Raw genomic sequence first — 20,636 nt, 5'->3', positions numbered from 1 at the left:
GAACGGCAGGAAGATGAGTTTCGAGAAAGATACCTCGGATTCCAAAATTTCGTGGGAACCATCAAACAAAATAATACTCAATAAATCCCCGTCAGAGAGTCCCAAACTTTGTCAATTATATTGCATCGGTTTGACTATAAAGCGGGAACTTTTCTGTCAAAATTCTTTTCCAGAAAGTATATTCAAATTTAAATATATATGCTAACATTAGAATGGTGATTATATTTAAAAACGTCCTGCTCTGATATAAACATACATAAAGTGCTTCTTTTGAAACTAGATACATAATCTCACAATTTTAAAGCATTTAAATTTACAATTTAATTTGAAAAACGGATGCGAATACATTTTTTAAAATTTTTAGCTAGGAATGCATACAATAAAATGAAAAGGAAAAATGTAAACATGTTTACTTAGTACATGAAATTTCTGTGTAACTGCCCTTAATGCATAATGTAAATGCCCTTGTAAAGCGTAATTTACTTTTAACTGCCCTTAAAGCAAATGTCGTTCGTTGTATGATGGCGATGTATTAGTTTCAGACAGCGTCATCATACAAGTGTTAAATCTATCTATCAATCATTAGTTAGCAGGTTAAAAGGAAATGTATTTGGTTACATTTTATCTCAAGGTGTAGTACATATAGGTCATTTGATGATTTTTTTTTAATTCCTTGTACGAAGTAAAGTAAGTATTGTAATGTCGAAAATTTTCGGGCATCATATTTCAAAGAAAATATCCATTTTGACCTCCTTCGAATGCAATTTAACGATGTTTTTGCGTGACAATTGTACGCAAGGACCGCATAAAGGACTCTTTATCTCAAAACGTGTTACAGAAAGGATTTAAATTGGATTCAGAATAGATTATTTCGTGACGTCTGTACGTATGTAGCTCGCATAACTCAAAAACGAAAAGCTTCCAAATGTTGAAATTTTGTATATAGGACTACTATAACATGTAGTTGTGGCCCTCACGTTTTGGATGCAATCGGTCGCACCAAAAGTATATAAATATACCCGCTCTGTTACTCGTCTGCTTGAGTTCAGTTTTTTTAAAATCTCGTATGTTGCTAAATTGTGTATTTTTTGCTCTGATTGAATTACCATTGTTCTTACCTTCCGATTAAGGTTTTTATGCCTTTAGCTAATCTGCATGCAATAGTTGTAGAATTATCAACAATTTAAAAGTTGTTTAAGTGGGGCTAAGCCTAATTTTTTACAAAAGCAGCCATTTTGGCTTACATTTGAAACAGTAGAATAGTGAATTAAGTCAGTTTCTGCAACTTCAGTGTCTTTTTGCAAAGTGGGACCAAAAATAAACTTTCAGTTTGGTGCACCGAAAAATCTGCTTTCTTGCCGGCTGGCAGAATTGCTTGTTTCTGCATAGAAATTCTAATTTTAGTTGTTAAAATTGCCTTTTTGATTGTTTTAACTGTACTTGTGTTTTATGTTTTTCTATATTTTTCAATTTTTAATGAAGATATTTTGAGATTGCCGAGAGTTAACCCTTTCCGGAACGCTACCTTTTAAAGTAGGAGTTTTCATAAAAAAAAGGTAGCCAGTCTAATTAGGCCTAAGTAAAATTTTGTAAAGATAGCACTTATCGTTTTAATTCTGTGGGTGTGCCCAAAGCGGCACACTGATTGAATAGAGCTTCGAAAAGAGTGCTGAAACGAGCATTATTGTCAATGAACTGACCGATGAGATGCGGAGAAACAAAGAATACAGACTCTTAGTTGTCCTAGATGATCGGTGAGCCCGGTCTGGGCACACCTAGAATTCGCCGTTTGATTTTAGGCAAGATTTCAAGGTAAAAATTTAAAACTAATATAGAATAAGGTTGTTGTTGTTGTATTTAATTATGGCAAAGCACACTAGGGCTATCTGCCTAAGAGGAGGGATGCCTTCGTGGAGGACTTTCTAAGGGAAACTGACTCGTATACACGCTACACATGGGGAAAACCACGAAAACACCCATGCAGCCAGCCCGTTCGCGGGATTATAGAATAAGGATATTAGCATACAGCCAAAAAATACCATAGAAATTTCTTTTCAAACAATTCCTTTTATACCATAAAAAATCTGGAAGATTTCTTTGAAAAATGACGGTCTTAAAAAACTAAACATGGCTAAAATATATGGACTGGTTTGTGTTGAGTTGCCATCTACTATAAATAAAGAAGGTTCAGAGAGAATGTTGAACACATACAATTTGCTGCGTGAATATAGGCAAAATACGTTCAACAATTTTATATAATGACAAAGAAATGCTAGGAAGACAATACAAGATAAAAAAACCCATTTACACAAAAATATCACACATGAATACAAAGAAAAACAGTGAAATATATTTAAAAAAAAAATCTGAAGGATTTCAGTTTTTATATTACGCCAAAATGGGCCTTCTTTTAAAGTTCTGTGTTTTACATTTATTTATTAAATATCATGTTCTTCGCACTTAAACCATAAAATTCCATTCAACAGGAATGTTACAAAACATTTAAAAAGAGGATATTTTTAGAATTTCCGATACACAGCTTCGCACGCTGGAGATAAAATGTTTTTATTTATTTATTTTCCGTACAGTGTTGCCATTGCTTGCTTTGAAATCATCGAATTTCGTAATCAAAAACTCATAAATATTTTACCAAATATGAAATCGATCATAAAACAAATTATAAATTTCAAATTTGATCTTCCACATACATGCCCAGATTCATAGGAGGATTACGTCATTCAAAATTTGATGGCTCTAGATACCGTTGTTTTATCACAATGCAAGAAACATACTTACATTTATGCAGATTCTTTATTATTTAATTTCTTTAAATATAACACAGGTCGATAAAATTGGTGGCAACAATTTGAAAAGGGAAACGCTAATTATGGAGAAACGCCACAAAATTCCCTCCCCCCCAAAAAATAACAGCCTTTCTGTGCCAACGCATTTTGAGCTATTAATTAGAAGAAAGTGTGCAGAAAATAAAATTATGTTGTAAAATAGTTGTTGAAAACATGCGCTTCAAAAAGCCAGAGGTGTCTGCTCTCGTTAAACATTGTATAGTTTAAAAAGATTAAAAGGCATTTAAAGGTCCAGATTTTAGTGCTTTATGTTAAGACATTTCGTCCTGATGACAGTAACTGAGATTTATGTACATTTATATTTATATGCGCCTTTTTTTACATTAAGGTTCGATGCTAGGAGTTTGATCTTGAAGATTTTTATTAGCATGATTAGTATTTGTTCATCTCACAGCCAAAGCAGTCAGCATAAAATCCTAAGCATTAATTTTGATTTAAGCCGGTTTGCGGGAAAGTTTGCCGCTTAGAATAAATATGTTATGTCCAAGAATCAAACCGTATGGCACACCTGCCCTAATTTGGCGTATATCAGATTTAATGTTTCTTTGTGAAACAACTAATGTTCGATTGTTAATAAATGACGTAACAAGAGGATTAATTCTCCATCTAAATTCAAGTAAATTCTTTTATAGATTAGCTCCTAATGTCAGATGCGGTCAAGGCTAGTTTAAAAGTGTTATATATAAATGAGATCATTTTATATCCAAGCTTAATATAGATTTATTTTATACATAACCGAAAGAAAGTTTTATTTCTATTTTCTAACTGACAAAGTGATTCAGTGATTTTATTGCTTAAACGTAATACGGTAAAAGTTGTGCCAAATTTAGCGTTATATATATATGTCTGTGTAATAATATGAGTGTATCAAAACAAAATAATGAAAAAGCAGAATAATAAATAAAATAATTGAATGATACAATGAATTATTAAGAACAAACGAAAAGTAATTATTTTATAGTATTGAGAGAAACATTCCAGTATTTTTACATGATTGAAGCTCAAATTTGCTTCGGTTTAGAATTTATTACTGTCTTGTCTATTTTTTTACTTCGTTATTATATTTTTGATCAGTAATGAAATTAATACGTATTTCGATACTTACCGAAAATGGCTTTAACACAAACAAAAAGAATAGACAATTTTGTTTATTAACATTGGCAACAGCAGTTCAGTTTTAAAAAAAAGCCAAATGACGTCAACTGTAATTCTTTTAGTATCGTCTGTGATTTGTTTGTTTTCATATTCTTAGTAACAATTATGAGAAATAAAAGCTTTTTCTACAGAAATTAGTCTTAACTGCTTCACGGATTTCTACCTCTTTAAGCTTAGCGTGGAAAAAACCTTGGGGGGGGGGGGAAAAGGTAAGTGAAACATTTTTTTAAAAATTTAGAATTTCGAATTATTGAACTTTTCAAATGAAAAATTTAGTTACAATTTTTCAATAGTTCTTGAGTATCATTCTTTAAAGCTTCAATCATTTTCATTTTAGAAGTTAATTGATTTGTGATATTGAATAAAACAGTCTTGAAAAGAACAAAAACTAGGTACATTTGAAAAAGTTTTCAATAAACTTGTAGCGTTTTGCCTGCTTTATTTATTCATATTTAAAAGTAGATGTTAATGAAAAATTCTTTGAAATGAATGCCATAACGCTTATGAACTTTAAAAGGATTAAAATGAACACATATGCACTATAAAATGAATGAACACTTAAATTAAAATTAATTTCTATTATAATTAATTACACTTAAATTAAATTAATTACTATTACATAAATTACTATTATAGAATAAAAATAATTTTTTTCTATTGCTCTAACAGATTGGAAAATCATTCATCTAGATGATTGTTAAGCTTAACAATTGCAATTACAAAAATCTCAAAGCTTTCAGATTTAAACGGGGTCCCGAAATGGTTTATTAAGGCTTTTTACTTTCTCGCTAAGAATACAGTCTACCAGTCTGCTATTAGACTTAACTTCAGCTAACACACTTTTTTTCCTTTTTGGCTTTTTAGCTTTATCATTAAACATCGTTTTCCTCGCAGTTATGCTACATACAGTTCCACAACAATAATAATAATAATAAAAAAAAAATTAACAGTTTAGCAGCAAATGTTTAGAATTCCCGATATATCGTGAAGTATTGGCATACATTTTAATATTTTTTAAGGACTTTTGGCAGTTTATCATATCAATGTTCAATTTTCTTAGTAAGGTGGATAAAAATTTTTTTAGGGTCTTTTTATAAGTTTTAGAATTAAAGATAGACAGTCTCGCGCGCTGGAGATAAAAATGCTTCATTCCATACTGTGTTGCAACTGCTAGCTTTCAAATCGTAGAGTGTTTAAATCAAAAATTCGTTAATGTTTTAGAAATTATAAAATAAATGAAAAAAATTTGAAAGGTTTCACATTTTAACAGTCGTCCAAGAGGGTTTGTTAAGGTTTTTTAGGCTCTCACTGAGCTCGTAGTCGACCAGTCTACTGTTATATTCACTTATATTTTTTTGTCTTTTTAGCTTTATTACTGAGCATCATTTTCTTCGCTCTTACGTCGTATACTATTCAACAGCAAAATTACGAAAAATGTAAAAGTAGCACAGCAGTATTCGTTTAGAAGTTCTGGTGCAACATTAAGTGTTAGCATACATTTTTTTTTTTTTTTTTTTTTGTTTGTTTTTTTTTAGTCTTTTCTTAGTTCATCAGCTGAATGTTCAGTTTTCTTGTTAAGATGGCTTTACATTATTTTCTCTTTTTTATAATTAACGATTTGTGTGTTTATTCTTTTCATTAAATATCAGGTTTTTGGCCCTTACCTCACATAAAATTCCATTGAACAGCAAAATCACAAAATATTTAAAAATCAGGTTATCTTGAGCATTTTCGATAGACAGTCTCGCGCGCTAAAGACAAACTGCACAACATCACAGTTTCTGTTTGGAGATCGTTGAGTTTGTTAATAAAAAATTCGTTAAGGTTTTATAGAATATGAAACAGATAATAAAATAAATTCGAAATTCAAAATTCGAACTTCCAGATGGCCATGTTCGGATGGAGGACTACGTTGTTCAAAATCGGATGGCTTTAACTGTTGTTTTTTCAACAACGCAAGAAACCTACATACACATGCATGCAGAGTCTTCATTACTTAATTTCTTTAAATATAATACAGGGCGATCAAATTTGGTGGCAACAATTTGAAAAGTGATATGTCGTTTATAGTGATTCAACGCAAAAGTCCGTTTCGGGACTAATATCCCATTCGGCACTAACGTTCGTTTTGGGCTAATAAAACAAATTCGAAATTCAAAATTCGAGCTTCCAGGTGTACATGTTCAGGGCAAGGACTACGTTATTCAAAATCTGATGGCTCTAGCTGCCGTCTTTTTCTCAAACTGAAAGAAATATACATACATACATGAAGATTCTTTATTGTTTAATTTTATTCATTATTTAATTTTTTAAACGTAATTCTGGGCGATAATATTGGACGCAAAATCACATTTCAAGACTAAAAGCCCCTTTTCGGCTTAAAAAAAATGTCAAAAGCAAATTGTCATAATTACCATTAAGAAGGAAAAGCTTCACACATACACACACACATAAAAAAAAAAAAAAAAAAAAAAAAAAAAAAAAAAAGTCGGAAAATGACGTTCCCATTCAAATAAATACATACCCATTCATATAAATACAAACTTATAAAGAAATGAGTCGCCTTAAAATGTTTTCTCTTCTTGTCAACAGAGGGCGAAACCTACACGACGACATTTATTGCGCTAGTTGGTTCCAGAAGCCGTGCCCTTATTAATTCACCTCAGGGACATTTTAACAACGCAGAAATAATGAGATTCTTGGGATATGAAAATAGCGTTCCTTCCCACGTTATTAGCTTCCCATCACCTCTGAGAAGAATGCACAGTAGCCTGATTCTTGTAATAAAATAGTATTTGTACTTACAGATCCTCTGAGATTATATTTGCATTTTTAATAACAATGCCAACCCAGCTGCGCTTAAACTTACAGCTTCCTGTGGAACTTCGAGATTATAAACACTTTTTGACGACTCCTACAATTGGATAAAGTTGTTAGTCGTTGCACTATTCAAAATTACTTCCTAAGATGAAGTATTTATGCTTTACAAATTTACTCATTTAAAAGAATTTTGTATACATATATATTTTTTAATGTTTACTTATATATATGAATGATGACGAAAACAATATGTGAAAAAATTTTGCTGATACATTGATATATATCTTGTTGGTAATAAACGCAATTTCTGTTAAAAAATTGATTTTTTTTCTTTAAAAAAAAAAGTCCAAAGGGGCTTTGTCCCTGAAGTACTATTGTTTTCGTTTTGCGATTTTGCGTTTGTTCATTATAAATGTCCGTTTCACTTTTCAAACTGTTGCCACCAAAAGTTAGAGTCCTGCATTATATTTGAAAAAATTAAATAACGAAAAATCTGCATAAATGTATGTATATTTCTTGCATTGTGATAATACAACTGTATACAGAGCCATCGAATTTTGAATGACGTAATCCTACTGCGAATATGGGCATGCGGAACCCCGAATTTGGAATTTGTTTTATTATCGATTTAATACTTTGTAAAACGTTAACGAATTTTTGATTAACGAACTCAAGGATTTCAAAGCGAGCCATGGCAACGTTGTATGGTGTGAAAAAAAAAAAAAAAAAAAAAAAAAAAAAAAAAAAAAAAAATCTCCAGCGCGTGAGACTCTGTATCGGAAATTCTAAAGATATGCTCAATTTAAAACTATTTTGCGATATATCTCTTGAAGTGAATTTTATGATTTAAGTGCGAATAACATGATATTTAATAAATAAAGGTAACAGAAAAAATGTTAGAAAAACGCCCCTTTGGACGTAATTTAGAAATCTGAAACCTTTCAGATTTTTATTTATTTATTTATTTATTTTAAAGCCCGAACGGCTATTAATTTCGTTTTGGTATTTTGCGTTAAAAACTTAAATGTGTTGAATCACTTTTCAAATTGTTGCTTCCAATATCATCGCCCTGTATTATATTTAAAGAAATTAAATAATGAAAAATCTACACAAATGTATATATGTTTCTGGAATTGTGATAAAACAACGGGACCTTAGAGACATCAAATTTTGAATAACGGGATCCTCCACCCGAATATCGGCATCTGGAAGCCCAAATTTAGAATTTGTTTTATTACCTATTTCATATTTTGTAAACCTTTAAAGAATTTCTGGTTAACAGACTCAAAGATTTCAATGGCAACACTGTACGAAAAAAATGCCGGAGAATGCATGTGTGTTTGTGCGGCATGGGGCACTCAAAATATGCGGTGAGACGAAAGTCCTCTCGAGAGGTTGATGGTAGGAAAAGAGGGTGTAGGAGACCTTCAGAATTGTGGGCGGAACTGAGAAAAGTCGTACTGTTACCTATTATGGTGCCGGAGGCTCTTGCCAACAACAGGCGCAATCTTGTCTCGATGAATTTCGTGGTCCACCACCGTCTTCCACCACCACCGACTTGAATTTGCCACGATGAATTTCGTGGTCTTTTTCTGATACCAGACAATCGAGATTATTCAAAACAACAGCAACATAATTAATTATGTTCAATAACTAACGTTTTCCTTTAATTGTAACGGAATAGCTAAGTATTTGAATTTAGTATTTTGTTTATGAAATGACAACTCTTGCTTTTGAAAGCTGATCTTCGTTCAAAAAGTTTAATAATTAAGTTCTCTTCTCTCTGCTTGCTAACCGTACTTAAAGACAAATAAAATAACGATTAAAAAAAAAAGTACAGGCTAGTGCTTTGGCGGAATGTGAAGCAGACCACATATTACGTTTTTTATGTGCCTTCTTGCTCTCAAACACTAATCTGCAATGGCGATAAGAAATATTACCCCTTCAGCATCGGTCGAGGATCCCGTTGTAACGCCATCCGGTGGTATTGAGATGAGGAGTTCCACATCACCTTGCACCGAGACCCTCGGATCTCCTTCTGCTGCCATGTCCAAAATACGATGGCCCCCGAAGACAAGGCCAGATATGACTCCTTGGAAAGGACGTTCGATGCGAGTTTTGATGGGATTGAATTTGCCACCGACTTGAATTACGGAATGACTGTTGAAAATCGTATGCTGACGACCTGTTGGAACAATAAGAAATCACAGAAATCAGGTAGTTGTTCTCAAAGCACAGTTAGAAATCACCAAAACATAATAAAAGCTTTATTTTCTCTTTGACAACAGTTTTGATCCTTTAAATTAAACGTATCTGTTCCTCCAGAGGCGTAGCTAGGGTTTTCAGCGCCCGGGGATAACTAAAGATTTTGCGCCCCTTCCTGTTTGCCACGAATGGAAAACACTTTATTCTAAAATTTCGTACCATCAATTTGGCGCCCCCTGGATGCTGCGCCCGGGGACAGATGGCCCCCCTTGCCCCACCCTAGCTACGCCACTGTGTTCCTCCTTATTACTTTCCTTCTTGGTGTTCCAGACATGTCCAATTAAACAGTTTTAATTTTTTTGAAGAGCAGAGATATTTTGGGCGAAACTACTATTAGCTACAAAAGATGAATTTTACAGACGTGAACTAAGGACTAAATATGCAATTGTTTTATTATAGATTTCTATTATTTTTACTTTCTTGTACTAGTAAAAGGAAGTGTTCGAGAATATAAGTACTCATGAAACACAAACACCAAGATTTAATGGACTGTAGCTTTATTTCTTTTAACTTTTGTTTGGATGGACACTCTTGCCATCGCATAGGTGCACCTCCTAGCACGCAATCAAGCACAATAATGGCCGCTAGCTAACCACGTTGTCGTTTTCTCTCATCGTGGTTGCCAGATCAATTCTGCCTTAACATGAAGTATTATAATCAAGAAAAAATTCGGATATCATATTGCAACGGAAATATATATTTTGACCGCCATAGAACCCATTTGAAAGCTATTTTTGCCTGACATGTGTACCTACGAACAGAATAAAGGACGCTTTTCCCCAAAACGTATTGAAAAAATGATTTAAAATGGATTCTTTCGTGACGACTGTACGTACATACGTACGTATGTATGTATCCCGCATATCTCAAAAACGAGTAGCCTCAGAACGTTGATTTTTTGCAGATGAAACTGCTATAAAATGTAGTTGTGCACCTCCCTTTTGCACCTGTTTGCAAATGGTCGGACCAAAAGTGTATACCCACTCTTACCCGGCTCGGTGAGCTGAGTTTTTTTATTCTTATATAATGGTAAATTGCTCATTTTTTGCTTTAAAAGTGATTGAATTATGCTGTTCTAATGTTCCGGTTGAGCTTTTTATGCCTTTAGTTAATCTGCATGCAATAGTTATAGAGTTGACAAAAATTTAAAAGTTGTTTAAGTGATACTAAGACTAAGGAAGTCTCCATTTGTTTACATTCGAAACTCTTAGTAGAATAGTGATAAGTCAGTTTCTGTTCCTTCACTGTCTTTTTGCCTAGTAGCACCAAATGTAAATCCTCAGTTTTGTGCACGGAAACATTGCCTTCTTACCCTTAGGCCGAATTGCTTGTTTCTGAGTAGAAAATCTAATTTGAATTGTAATTTTTTTTTTAAAACTCTTTTTACTGTATTTGATGTTTTATGTTTTTCTGTGTTTTACAATTTTTAATGAAGATATTTCGAATTTTTATGTATTTTTCCCTCGCTGCTAAGTGATAATTGAAATAAATGAATGAGAAACATAAATTGAAATAAATGAATGAGAAACATATCTCTAATGAAATTCGGGGGAATAATTTTAAATGAAAAGCATAAAAAATGGGTAAAATTTAATAGGCCGTGCAAGGAAGTTATGTAGTGTCCATATTAGGATTTTTTATCTTTTTTTCAAAAATGTACATTAATAGATGCTAATAAGTTGACATATATATATATATATATATATATATATATTATATGTGATGTACCAGCTTTTGTCCGGAATAAATAGATTCATGAAGAATCATAAATGTAGTCGTAGCTTAAATTATCAGACGATAAGTTTAAAAAACAGGATACATTTATTATTATTCAGGAGAAATAGCAGTTACAAAATCAGATATCCGGAGTAAATAAAAAGAATTACTAATAACTTTTTGTATGAAGTTTACTGCATCGTGACATTTAAGAAGAAGCCCCCGATATTCCTTTGCGAGTCCTTTTATAGCCTCTGGAAAGGCGGAGCTTCCAAGAAATGACGTCAGCCTCGTCAGCCAATCTTTTTCGCTTTAAATATTTCCAGAACATTCTATAGCTGTACGTGTAGAAAAGGCGGGGAAAACAACTTGACTACGGAGCTGTGGATTTAATTCCACGTACTTTCAAATAACAGAACGTCGCCATTAAAAATGAAAAGAACATACAGTTAGAATTTTAAGTATATTCTTGACTATGGAACTTTATTATTACATATACATACATATATATATATATATATATATATATATATTATATATATATTTTGTAGTACTTTCTAATACAGTACAATGAATAGCAATGAAAATTAATAATATTAGTAAACTGCAGTACTATTAATTTTCATTAAGCGTTTCGTTTTTTCCATTTGATCTATGTGAAAATTCTAACAGATTATATGCAATAACTGACATAATTTTTTAAAAAAATTACTTTTTTTTTACCTTTCGCAGAACTATATATATAGGCAAAGAAATAATGTTTTCGGTCGCAAAACTGAATATTGAGTTTTCAATAAAAAAGCATGAAGTAGAATCTCCACAACAAGGTCTGTCTGTGTGTATGGTCTGTCGTCGAACTGCTTGTTTTTGCATAGAAACTCTAATTTGAAATGTAAAAATTGTTTTAATTGTATTTGGTGTTTATATTTTTCAATTTTTAATAAAGATATTTTGAAGTTTTATGTATTTTTACCTTGTCGCGAAGTGAGAACTGAATTAATTGAATGAGAAATATATCTACTTGTATAATGAAATATGTTTAAATGAAATGCAGGAAATATTGTGTATAATTTAATATTCCGTACAAGGAAGTCATGTGGTGTACACATCAGATTTTTAAAATAGTGTAAATATGTAAATACATTTCACTTCATGCTTTTATTTAATACCGTTATATGAATGTATTTATATATTCAGCTACCTAAAATAATTCCTTCGTATTATCCAGTGAAACAAACGTTAAAAATGACAGCATTCTCAATTACATTACATAAATGATTTCCATCTATTTCGTGCTGTGAAACGATAAATGTTATTTATGGAACATGAGATGCTACATTTGCTTTATTACTGCAATAAACTGCCAAAAAATAGAACTGTTTCCTTCTGCTTAAACATTAAAAAAAATTTTTTAAAAATATTTATATTTAAAATAGGTAAAAAACATAATTGACAACACTGTATTTAAAGCAGATCATTTCTTAAAACTGCATCACGAGAGAATTCCAATTACTTACACCAATTCCAATTCCCATCCAGCTGGGAGTTGTCGACTGAACAAAATTTTGTATATGTGGCGAGAGAAATTTATTTGGAATCGAGTGGCAATGGCATCAAGCAATAGCAATTACCATCTTCTGCGCAATATGTTTTTTTAATTTGTGGTTAATTAACTATATTTTTTTAATTTTATCAGCGAATAACTTAAAACTATTTTGTTTCTTGTTTATTTATTTATATTTAATAGGCGGCATATCTTGAATTCTTTTTCGCATAATAGTTGATTTGGATCATAAACGTCTTTCTGTTTCATCCACTTAAGATCATTCTATATGCATTAATAGTATACCTTTGTCAGGACTTGTGTTTCTCTTGATTTGCTTTGGAAACATGATGTGTCCTGAATAAGAACAGTTAACTTACTAAAGTTCTGTTCCAGATTGTGTGTAATAGACGACACAAGCAGGAAGGGTATAAGAAACCCTTTATTTTCTATACTTTTACAAATACCTTCGAACTTCGGGATACAGAGACCAACCACTTGTGGTCTGAACTTAAGAATATAAAACTACTAACTAAAACTCTAACTAAAAGCTAACTTTGAATTAGTATACAAATCCCTAGCACTAAGACTGGCTTTATTTAAAACGTACGTATGTAGTACGCCGAGCTGCTGAAACTACGATACGTCTGCAAATATTAAGAGGGCTAAACCTCTGGCCTTAAAGGCAACCAGCAACCTAGTGAAAACTCGTAAAACTACAGTGGCAAGCGGCTTGCTTCCCTAAAACTCCTTCTCTCTCTCGCTTGGCAAAAAGCCACAGCTTAAGTACTTGGGCGTTAGCAAGACAATTTGCATAAACAAGTTAAAGCATTTAATTCTGGCCGGAAGTAGAAAATAAGAAGTGATAGAACAGTTTTAAAATAAAATAAACGTTAGTAAAACTTAGGATCCTTACAACTTAAGTCCAGATCGTTATAGTAATAACTGAGAGCGGTTGTAATCGTATTTCATTATCTTAGGAGTTCGCTCCTTGACGAATACATCCCACCAGCGGCTGAGCGGTAAAGTCGCTGAACACTGGTAGTTCGGTCCGAGGTTCGAATCCCGCGAACGGGCTGGCTGCACGGGCGTTTTCGTGGTTTTCCCCGTGTGTAACGTGTATACGAGCCAGTTTCCCTTAGAAAGTCCTCCACGAAGGCATCCCTCCCCTTAGGCAGATAGCCCTCGAGGCTTTGCCATAATCACACACACACACCTTGACGAATACATACATTTGTGCACTAAAGATAGAAAAAATTTTTTTTTTCGTATTTTGCTAGTTTGAAATCGTTGAGTTTCTTAATGGAAAACTTCTAAATACTTTACAAAAGACGAAATAGATAATAAAACAAATGCCAAACTCCAAATTTCGGCTTCCAGGTGCCCATATTCAGGTGCAGACGTACGTTATTTAAAATTTGATGTCTCTAGATACCGTTGTTTTATCACAATGCGAGAAACTTAAAAACATTAATGCAGATTCGTCATCATTTAATTTATTTAAATGTAATACAGGGCTGTAATATTTGGTGGCAACAATTTAAAAAGTGATTCGCCGTTTATAGGGAATCAAAGCAAAATCCCAAAACGAAATTAATACCTCTTCTGGGCAAACTGCTCTTTTGGGCTAATTATACATAATTTTTTAATTGCAACGATACTTGAACCAAGGCGTAGTTTGCTAGTCGAAGTTGAAATTTTTATAAAATTTTGTAATATAATCCGGGTTTAATGATGTCATGGAATTTCAGCAATTCGAAAACTATAATTGTTGAAAATTATGATAGATCTGTCTACCTGTCGTAAATTCGTTATTAACTATTGACCCAGTGTTAAATTTTGCCTCCTCTTTATGAAATCATGCAAAGTAGAGGAAAGCAAGAATTTCAAGTTAATACGAAGACGGAGGGAATCTTAATGCGCTTCCATTTGCCGCCCGGGCGGTATAGTGGTTAATGACGCTGATTGCTGTACCAATGGGCCCGTGTTTGAATCCTGGAGAAGGCACAGATGTTTCTAAATGTATAGTGTCTGTGTGGCAAGGGAGTATTCAAAATATATAGCGAAAGGTTGAGGGTAGGAAAAAAGGGGTGGGAGATTCTCGGGAGCGCCCTCTCTCGGGTATTTTCCTTCAAAACTGGGGAAGCTTAAAAGTTAGCTAGGTTTAACAATATTTTAATTACCAGCGGTACTACAAATGTGCTGGTCTAACTTGTTTACCCGTAGCTGTGCTTCACTTTCCGTGGCAGTAAAAGATGAAACTAAGGAAGAACTAGTCACTAGAACTTAAAAGGATATACACTACCTAACTTTGGGGTTATTAAGATACACAGCGGAATTTTTCAAGCCAAAAATAAATCTATTCATTTTCTTACTCGGAAGACTTACTATCGGATAAAGGTTATATGTATTTTATTTTCGTCTCACTCAAAAGTATTCCAAGGTTACTATTCTAATATATGATACAGAAGCTTTCCTTTGGGTTTATCCAGGGCAGCTTTCTGCAGTACGTAAAAAGAAATACAGTTGAAGGAAAGGACCATTTTTTGCGTTCCTTTTCATCCCAAGAGATGGACTCAGTGAAAGGCAGACCACTTCGGTATCTTTTAACCATGGAATTTAAGCGCTTCCAAGAACTCCGAAAGAAAAGAATTTTCTATAGCTCAGGAACGGAAAAACGGACACTAAGGAATAAAATATAAAATATGGCGGAATTGAAACATAGATTGATCTAATTTCAGAAACGTGCTCCAAGAATAGAATATTTCCTGAGAAACTAGGCGTAGTTTTGTCTTCTCTTAAAAGCAAAGTAAATAAATAATAAAAGAAGATAACAGTAATAATAATGATGTAAGATAAAGATTAAAGAAACAAAAACATAATATTTAAGACTGTGGACATTGTGTGACTGTGGATTTATTGAACAGACTCGAACTACGTAACCATCACTCTCAAGTTCCAGTTGTGGTGTCGAACTGCATAAGAAAAGTAAGAAAAGAAAGCTGATTCCGAGTACTTTAAAGCTTATCTATTAAGAAAATCTTATGTGCACACCACATGACTTCCTTGCACGGAACATTAAATTATACGCATTTTTTCCTGAATTTGATTTAAACTTATTTTCTCAAATTTCACTTGTGATAGATTTTTCATTCAATTAATTCAGTTCTCACTTCTCGGCAAGGCAAAAATACATAAAAACCCAAAATATCTTCATTAAAAATTGAAAGACATAGAAAAACATAAAACATTAAATACAGTTAAAACGATTTTTACAATTAAAATTAGAGTTTCTACACAAAAACAAGCAATTCGGACAGCCGGCAAGAAGGCAGATTTTTCAGTAAACAAAACTAAAAGTTTCCCTTTGGTTCCACACGCCGAAAAGACACTGAAGGTGCAAAAAGACTTAATTCACTGCTCTCTTGAGTTTCAAATGTAAACAAATATGACTGCTAATATTGACTGCTAAAATGCTAAGTTAAGAAAAATTAAGCTTAGCCGCACTTATAAAGAACTTTTAAATTGTCGATAATTATACAACTATTGCATGCAGATTAAATAACGCATAAAACCCTTAACCGAAAGATACGAACAACATGATTCAATCATGTTTAAAGCATGAAATGTGCAATTTACCAACATATAAGAATTAAAAAAAAAAAAAAATTAGCTAACCGAGCCGAGTAACAGTGTGGGTATATCTAACGCCCCATACACACACACACACACACACACACACACACATATATATATATATATGTGTGATGTATCAGCTTTAGTCGTAGCTTAAATAATCAGACGATAAGTTTAAAAAACAGCATCCATTTATTATTATTCAGGAGAAATAGCAGTTACAAAATTCATATCTCCGGAGTAAATAAAAAAGAATTACTAATAACTTTTTGTATGAAGCTTACTGCATCGTGACATTTAAGTAAAAGCCCCGATATTCTTTTGCGAGTCTTTTTATAGCCTCTGGAAAGGCGGAGCTTCCAAGAAATGACGTTAGCCTCGTTAGCCATTCCAGTTCGCTTTAAATATCTCCAGAACATTCTAAAACTGTACATGTACAAAAGGCGGGAAAAACAACTTGACCTCAGGGCTGTGGATTTAATTCCACGTACTTTCAAATCAGAGAACGTCGCCATTAAAATTGAAAAGAACATACAGTTAGAATTTTAAGTGTATTGTTGACTATGGAATTTTATTATTACATATATAACGCATATATATATATATAATATATATATATATGCGGCGTTAGACCCAAAGGGCTATTAGTCTCAAAACAGCATTTTGGGGCGTGTCACTTTCTGCGTTGGTTCACTTTTCAAACTGTTACCACCAAATGTTATCGTTTTGAATAACGTAGTTCTCCAACCAAACAAGGGCGCTTGGAAGCCTGAATTTTGAATTTGTTTTATTATCTATTTCAAATTTTGTACAATTTTAACGAATTTTTGATTAAAAATCTCAACGATTTCAAAGCGAGCAATGGCAACACTGTACGGAAATAATAATAATAATAAAAGAAAAAAAACATTTTTATCTCCAGCTCACGAGACTGTGTATAAAAAATTGTAAAGATATGCTGTTTTTAAATATTTGTGATATTGCTGTTGAATTGAATTTTATGTGGTTTAAGTACGAAGAATATGATATTTTATTAACAAAGGTAACCCACAAAACGTTAAAAAGTGCCCTTTAGAGCGTAATATAAATTGTCAAAGCTTTTAGTTTTTCTATTATGAGTTTATAGTTAATGAAGTTTATGGAATCATTAAAAATTTTCAAATCGCCATTTACCACCTACGCAAGGCAAATGTAACCATGGAGTATAGAAAAAAACTCTCCTAATTCTGAAATACACGGGGATACGATTTTTCTTAAAAGAAAAATAGAAAATTTGAGAAATACCTGCTGGTTGTTTTGTTCTGACATTGTGATCGTCGATTTGTATAGTGGAATTGGGGCCTGATCGAGTGAATCGAACCACGTGGTATTGATGATCGTTCACGTTCACACTTAATTCACCAATAGGGTGATCTTCGGTGCCCATGTTGTATACCATGAACACATTGCCATCCACCTGAAATGAGTCAAACGTTAATTAGATACCAATGATATAAAACATTATTTTTTATACTTCCCTTCAAGTTAAAATAGGAAATTAAAGAAATGTACGAGTGAAGAAGTTGGAAATATTGGGTTGTTCGGAAAGTAATTTCGTTTTTTTTGGGGAACATGAAAGACAATTTTCGTATAATGAATAATTATTAAATTATATATTCGCCATTCTGGTCCAACACCTTTTGCCATCTTTCTGGCAGTAACATGATTCCCCGCTCATAAAAGTTTTGGTCCTTGCTGGCAAAAAACTGATTCAGGTGGTTTTTGACATCTTCATTTGAGGTAAAGGTTTTACCATCCAAAAAATTTTGCAGGGACCGGAACAAATAATAATCGGAAGGCGCCAGATCTGGAGAATATGGTGGGTGTTGCAGTATGTCCCATTCAAGCTGTAAAAGCTTTTGGCGAGTGGCAAAACTTGTATGAGGTCTCGCATTATCCTGGTGGAACACTACACCCTTCCTGTTGGTTAATTCTGGTCTCTTCTGTTTAAGTGCATCATTCAATTTGTCCAGCTGATGACAGTAGACCGGTAAAAGCTAAAAAAATAACGATTCCTTTGAAATCCCACCAAACGGACAGCATCACCTTTTTTTGGTGAATGTTGGCTTTTGAAACGCTTTGAGACGGTTCATCTTTTCTGCTCCATGATCTCTTGCGTTTCACATTGTTGTATACGACCCATTTTTCGTCCCCAGTAATAATCCGCTTCAAAAATGGATCATTTTCCTGACGTTTGAGGAGCGAATCACACACGTCAACGCGACGACACAAATTTCGCTCCGTAAGAACATGGGGCACCCACACATCGAGCTTCGAGGTTAAGCCCAGGCTTTTCAAGTGGCCATAAACAGTCGAATTCGACAAATTTAACCTCTCACCGATCTCTCGTGTGGTTATACGCCGATTTGCATCAGCTAATGCCTTTATCGCATCTTTGTCAGCTTCGACCGTCCTTCCAGACCGTGATGCAACTTCGACATCAAAATTGCTGGATCGAAACTTTGCAAACCAGTTCTGGCACTGGCGTACTGTTAACACGCCTTCTCCATACACATCCGTCAATTTTTTTCTCGCTTGGACAGCATTTTTACCTTTTCTGAAGTAAAAAAAGTAAAATATGACGAAAATGCTGCTTATTGCTCTCCATATTTAAAAGGCACCAACCAAAAACTACTGCGTAGAATTAATAGAACCTTTTCACACACAAGCCTTGTAATATCAGCTCTCAAGACATATAATGGTTATGCGGCTTAAGTGTGAAGTTGGTTTCGAAAAAATGTAATTAAGTCCTCTGACGGGAAAAAACGAAATTACTTTCCGAACAACCCAATACAATTTACTAGTGAAAACCTTGCCTATTTTTACATTATGTGTGATGAAGAGAATAAATTTGGTGACTTGCTTATACAAATGCTGTTGTTACCGTCAAGTTGAATGTAATTTCCCCACTTTGATATACTAAACAGGATAGTGTTAGTTATACGAAAGAGAAATATATTTAAAAAGAACATTCTTTTATTCAAAAGCTACGTTTATATTTTTATTCAAATATTTGATTTCCCTCGTAAAACTATACAATAATAATATAAGGTGTAATATACTTACACCCATTTAGCTTGTGGTTTATTACTGAAGTGTCATATAGCTATTTTGTGACTGGAATATCTGTTGAAGCTAACTTTCTAACAGATTATCTATTTCCACTTATTTAACACATGAGGAAATGTAAATAAAAGTTATATGTTGCTAGTTCGAAATCGATGATAGCCAAAAATTATAAGGCTTCCTCTTTTTTAATTTCCAACTATTCAAAAATAATACCACACATTTAATTAAAGAACCATGATTTAACGAATTTTCTTACGCCCAATTTTTAAAGCTATTCTACAAAATTACAGCCTGATAATTTTTTCTGATTCGATTAAACGCATGTTTCTTTCTTCATTTCAAAAGTTAGTCTGGATATAACTCTGCTTTCTGCACTCAATGTGTGTCATTTTCAACGTTTAATTGCAGAAAGCTTTTGATTACATGCAAGCATTTGTTATTAGGTTCAAAAGTAAACTGATCTCTCCCTTCAAAAGACATACAAACACCAAACTGAAATCTCTAAGTGATGAAGAACTGATTGATTATGAAGTAATTCAAAACAAAAATATCTTTGTTACGTAAAACCTCTCCATATGAAAGAGTTAATTGAAAGATTACTGTAAATACAGTAAATTTTAAAGTAAGTAGCAAATAAAATGTTTTCCAATAGGTTCGTTCGTAACGGCAACATTAGTGTTAATTTCTGTGATAGGCTGTGACAAAACGAATAGAAAAATTCCCATAAATTTGTGAAATTATTTTCTTGAGTACTGCGAAGGAAATTAAACTTTTCGCTGTTCAGGACGCTTCGTTGTCGTGTATTTACTAAGCGAAAACATTGACTTAAGCATTTTCTGCACAAATTACGTGTTTATGCCTGATAAGTTTATTTACGCAATAAAATAAGTTTTGAAAACTTTTTATTCGTGAAGCATTTGCACAGACACGTGCTTTCAACAGAATTCGAATCTTCGGTGGGTTTCGTAGAGTACTTACGCTTGATATTACTTGCATTTTTTTAATGAATCATCTGCTGAAATAAACTTATTCTCAAATGAGATACTGCTTCCTTTTATCAATGCACATCATTTATTGGATTGCCACCCAACCGGGACAGTGGTTAGAGACATTGACTGCAGTGCCGAAGGGCCTGATTTCGAATCCTGGAGAAGGCATGGCTGTTTCTAAACGTATAATGTCTATGCGGCATGTGGACGTCAAACTATGCAGCGATCCGAACGTCCTCTCGAGAAGTTAGTGGTAGGAGAAGAGGGGCCGGAGACCCTCGGACCTCGTCGCTTCGAGGTGCTCTTTTTCAAAATTGGGGGCGGAACTGACCAAAGTCGTACTGTCGCCTATAAGGTGCTCAAGGCTCTTGCTAACGACAGGCGAAATCTTGACTTCTTGTTGCGATGAATTTCGAATTTCGTGCTCTTGCTCTGATAGCAGAGACCTGATCTGACGTTACTGCCGATCGGGTAGGATAAGTCATCATTGGATTAGAAGACAAATTAGGTTTTTGATTCTTCTTATCTTACCCAATGGAA

At 33.4% G+C, this 20,636-nt stretch overlaps 1 protein-coding gene across 2 annotated transcripts in view; it reads right to left on the bottom strand.

Moving 5' to 3' along the window:
- The window catches only part of LOC118196922 (neurexin 1-like), an 894,564-nt gene that overhangs the window by 19,731 nt on the left and 854,197 nt on the right, over positions 1-20,636 (bottom strand). For both annotated transcript variants that reach the window (XM_085827476.1, XM_085827475.1), the window contains exons 18-19: positions 17,284-17,455; positions 8,780-9,024 (exon numbers count right to left, since the gene is read on the bottom strand). In XM_085827476.1, coding sequence (XP_085683602.1) covers positions 8,780-9,024; positions 17,284-17,455 — 417 coding nt within the window. The remainder of the gene's footprint in view (positions 1-8,779; positions 9,025-17,283; positions 17,456-20,636) is intronic.

Source organism: Stegodyphus dumicola, chromosome 12 (genome assembly GCF_044657685.1).
Source record: "Stegodyphus dumicola isolate Sdum_Otavi_A_Nest chromosome 12, ASM4465768v1".
NCBI lineage: Eukaryota > Metazoa > Arthropoda > Arachnida > Araneae > Eresidae > Stegodyphus > Stegodyphus dumicola.
This window is presented reverse-complemented; position numbering and strand designations above follow the sequence as displayed.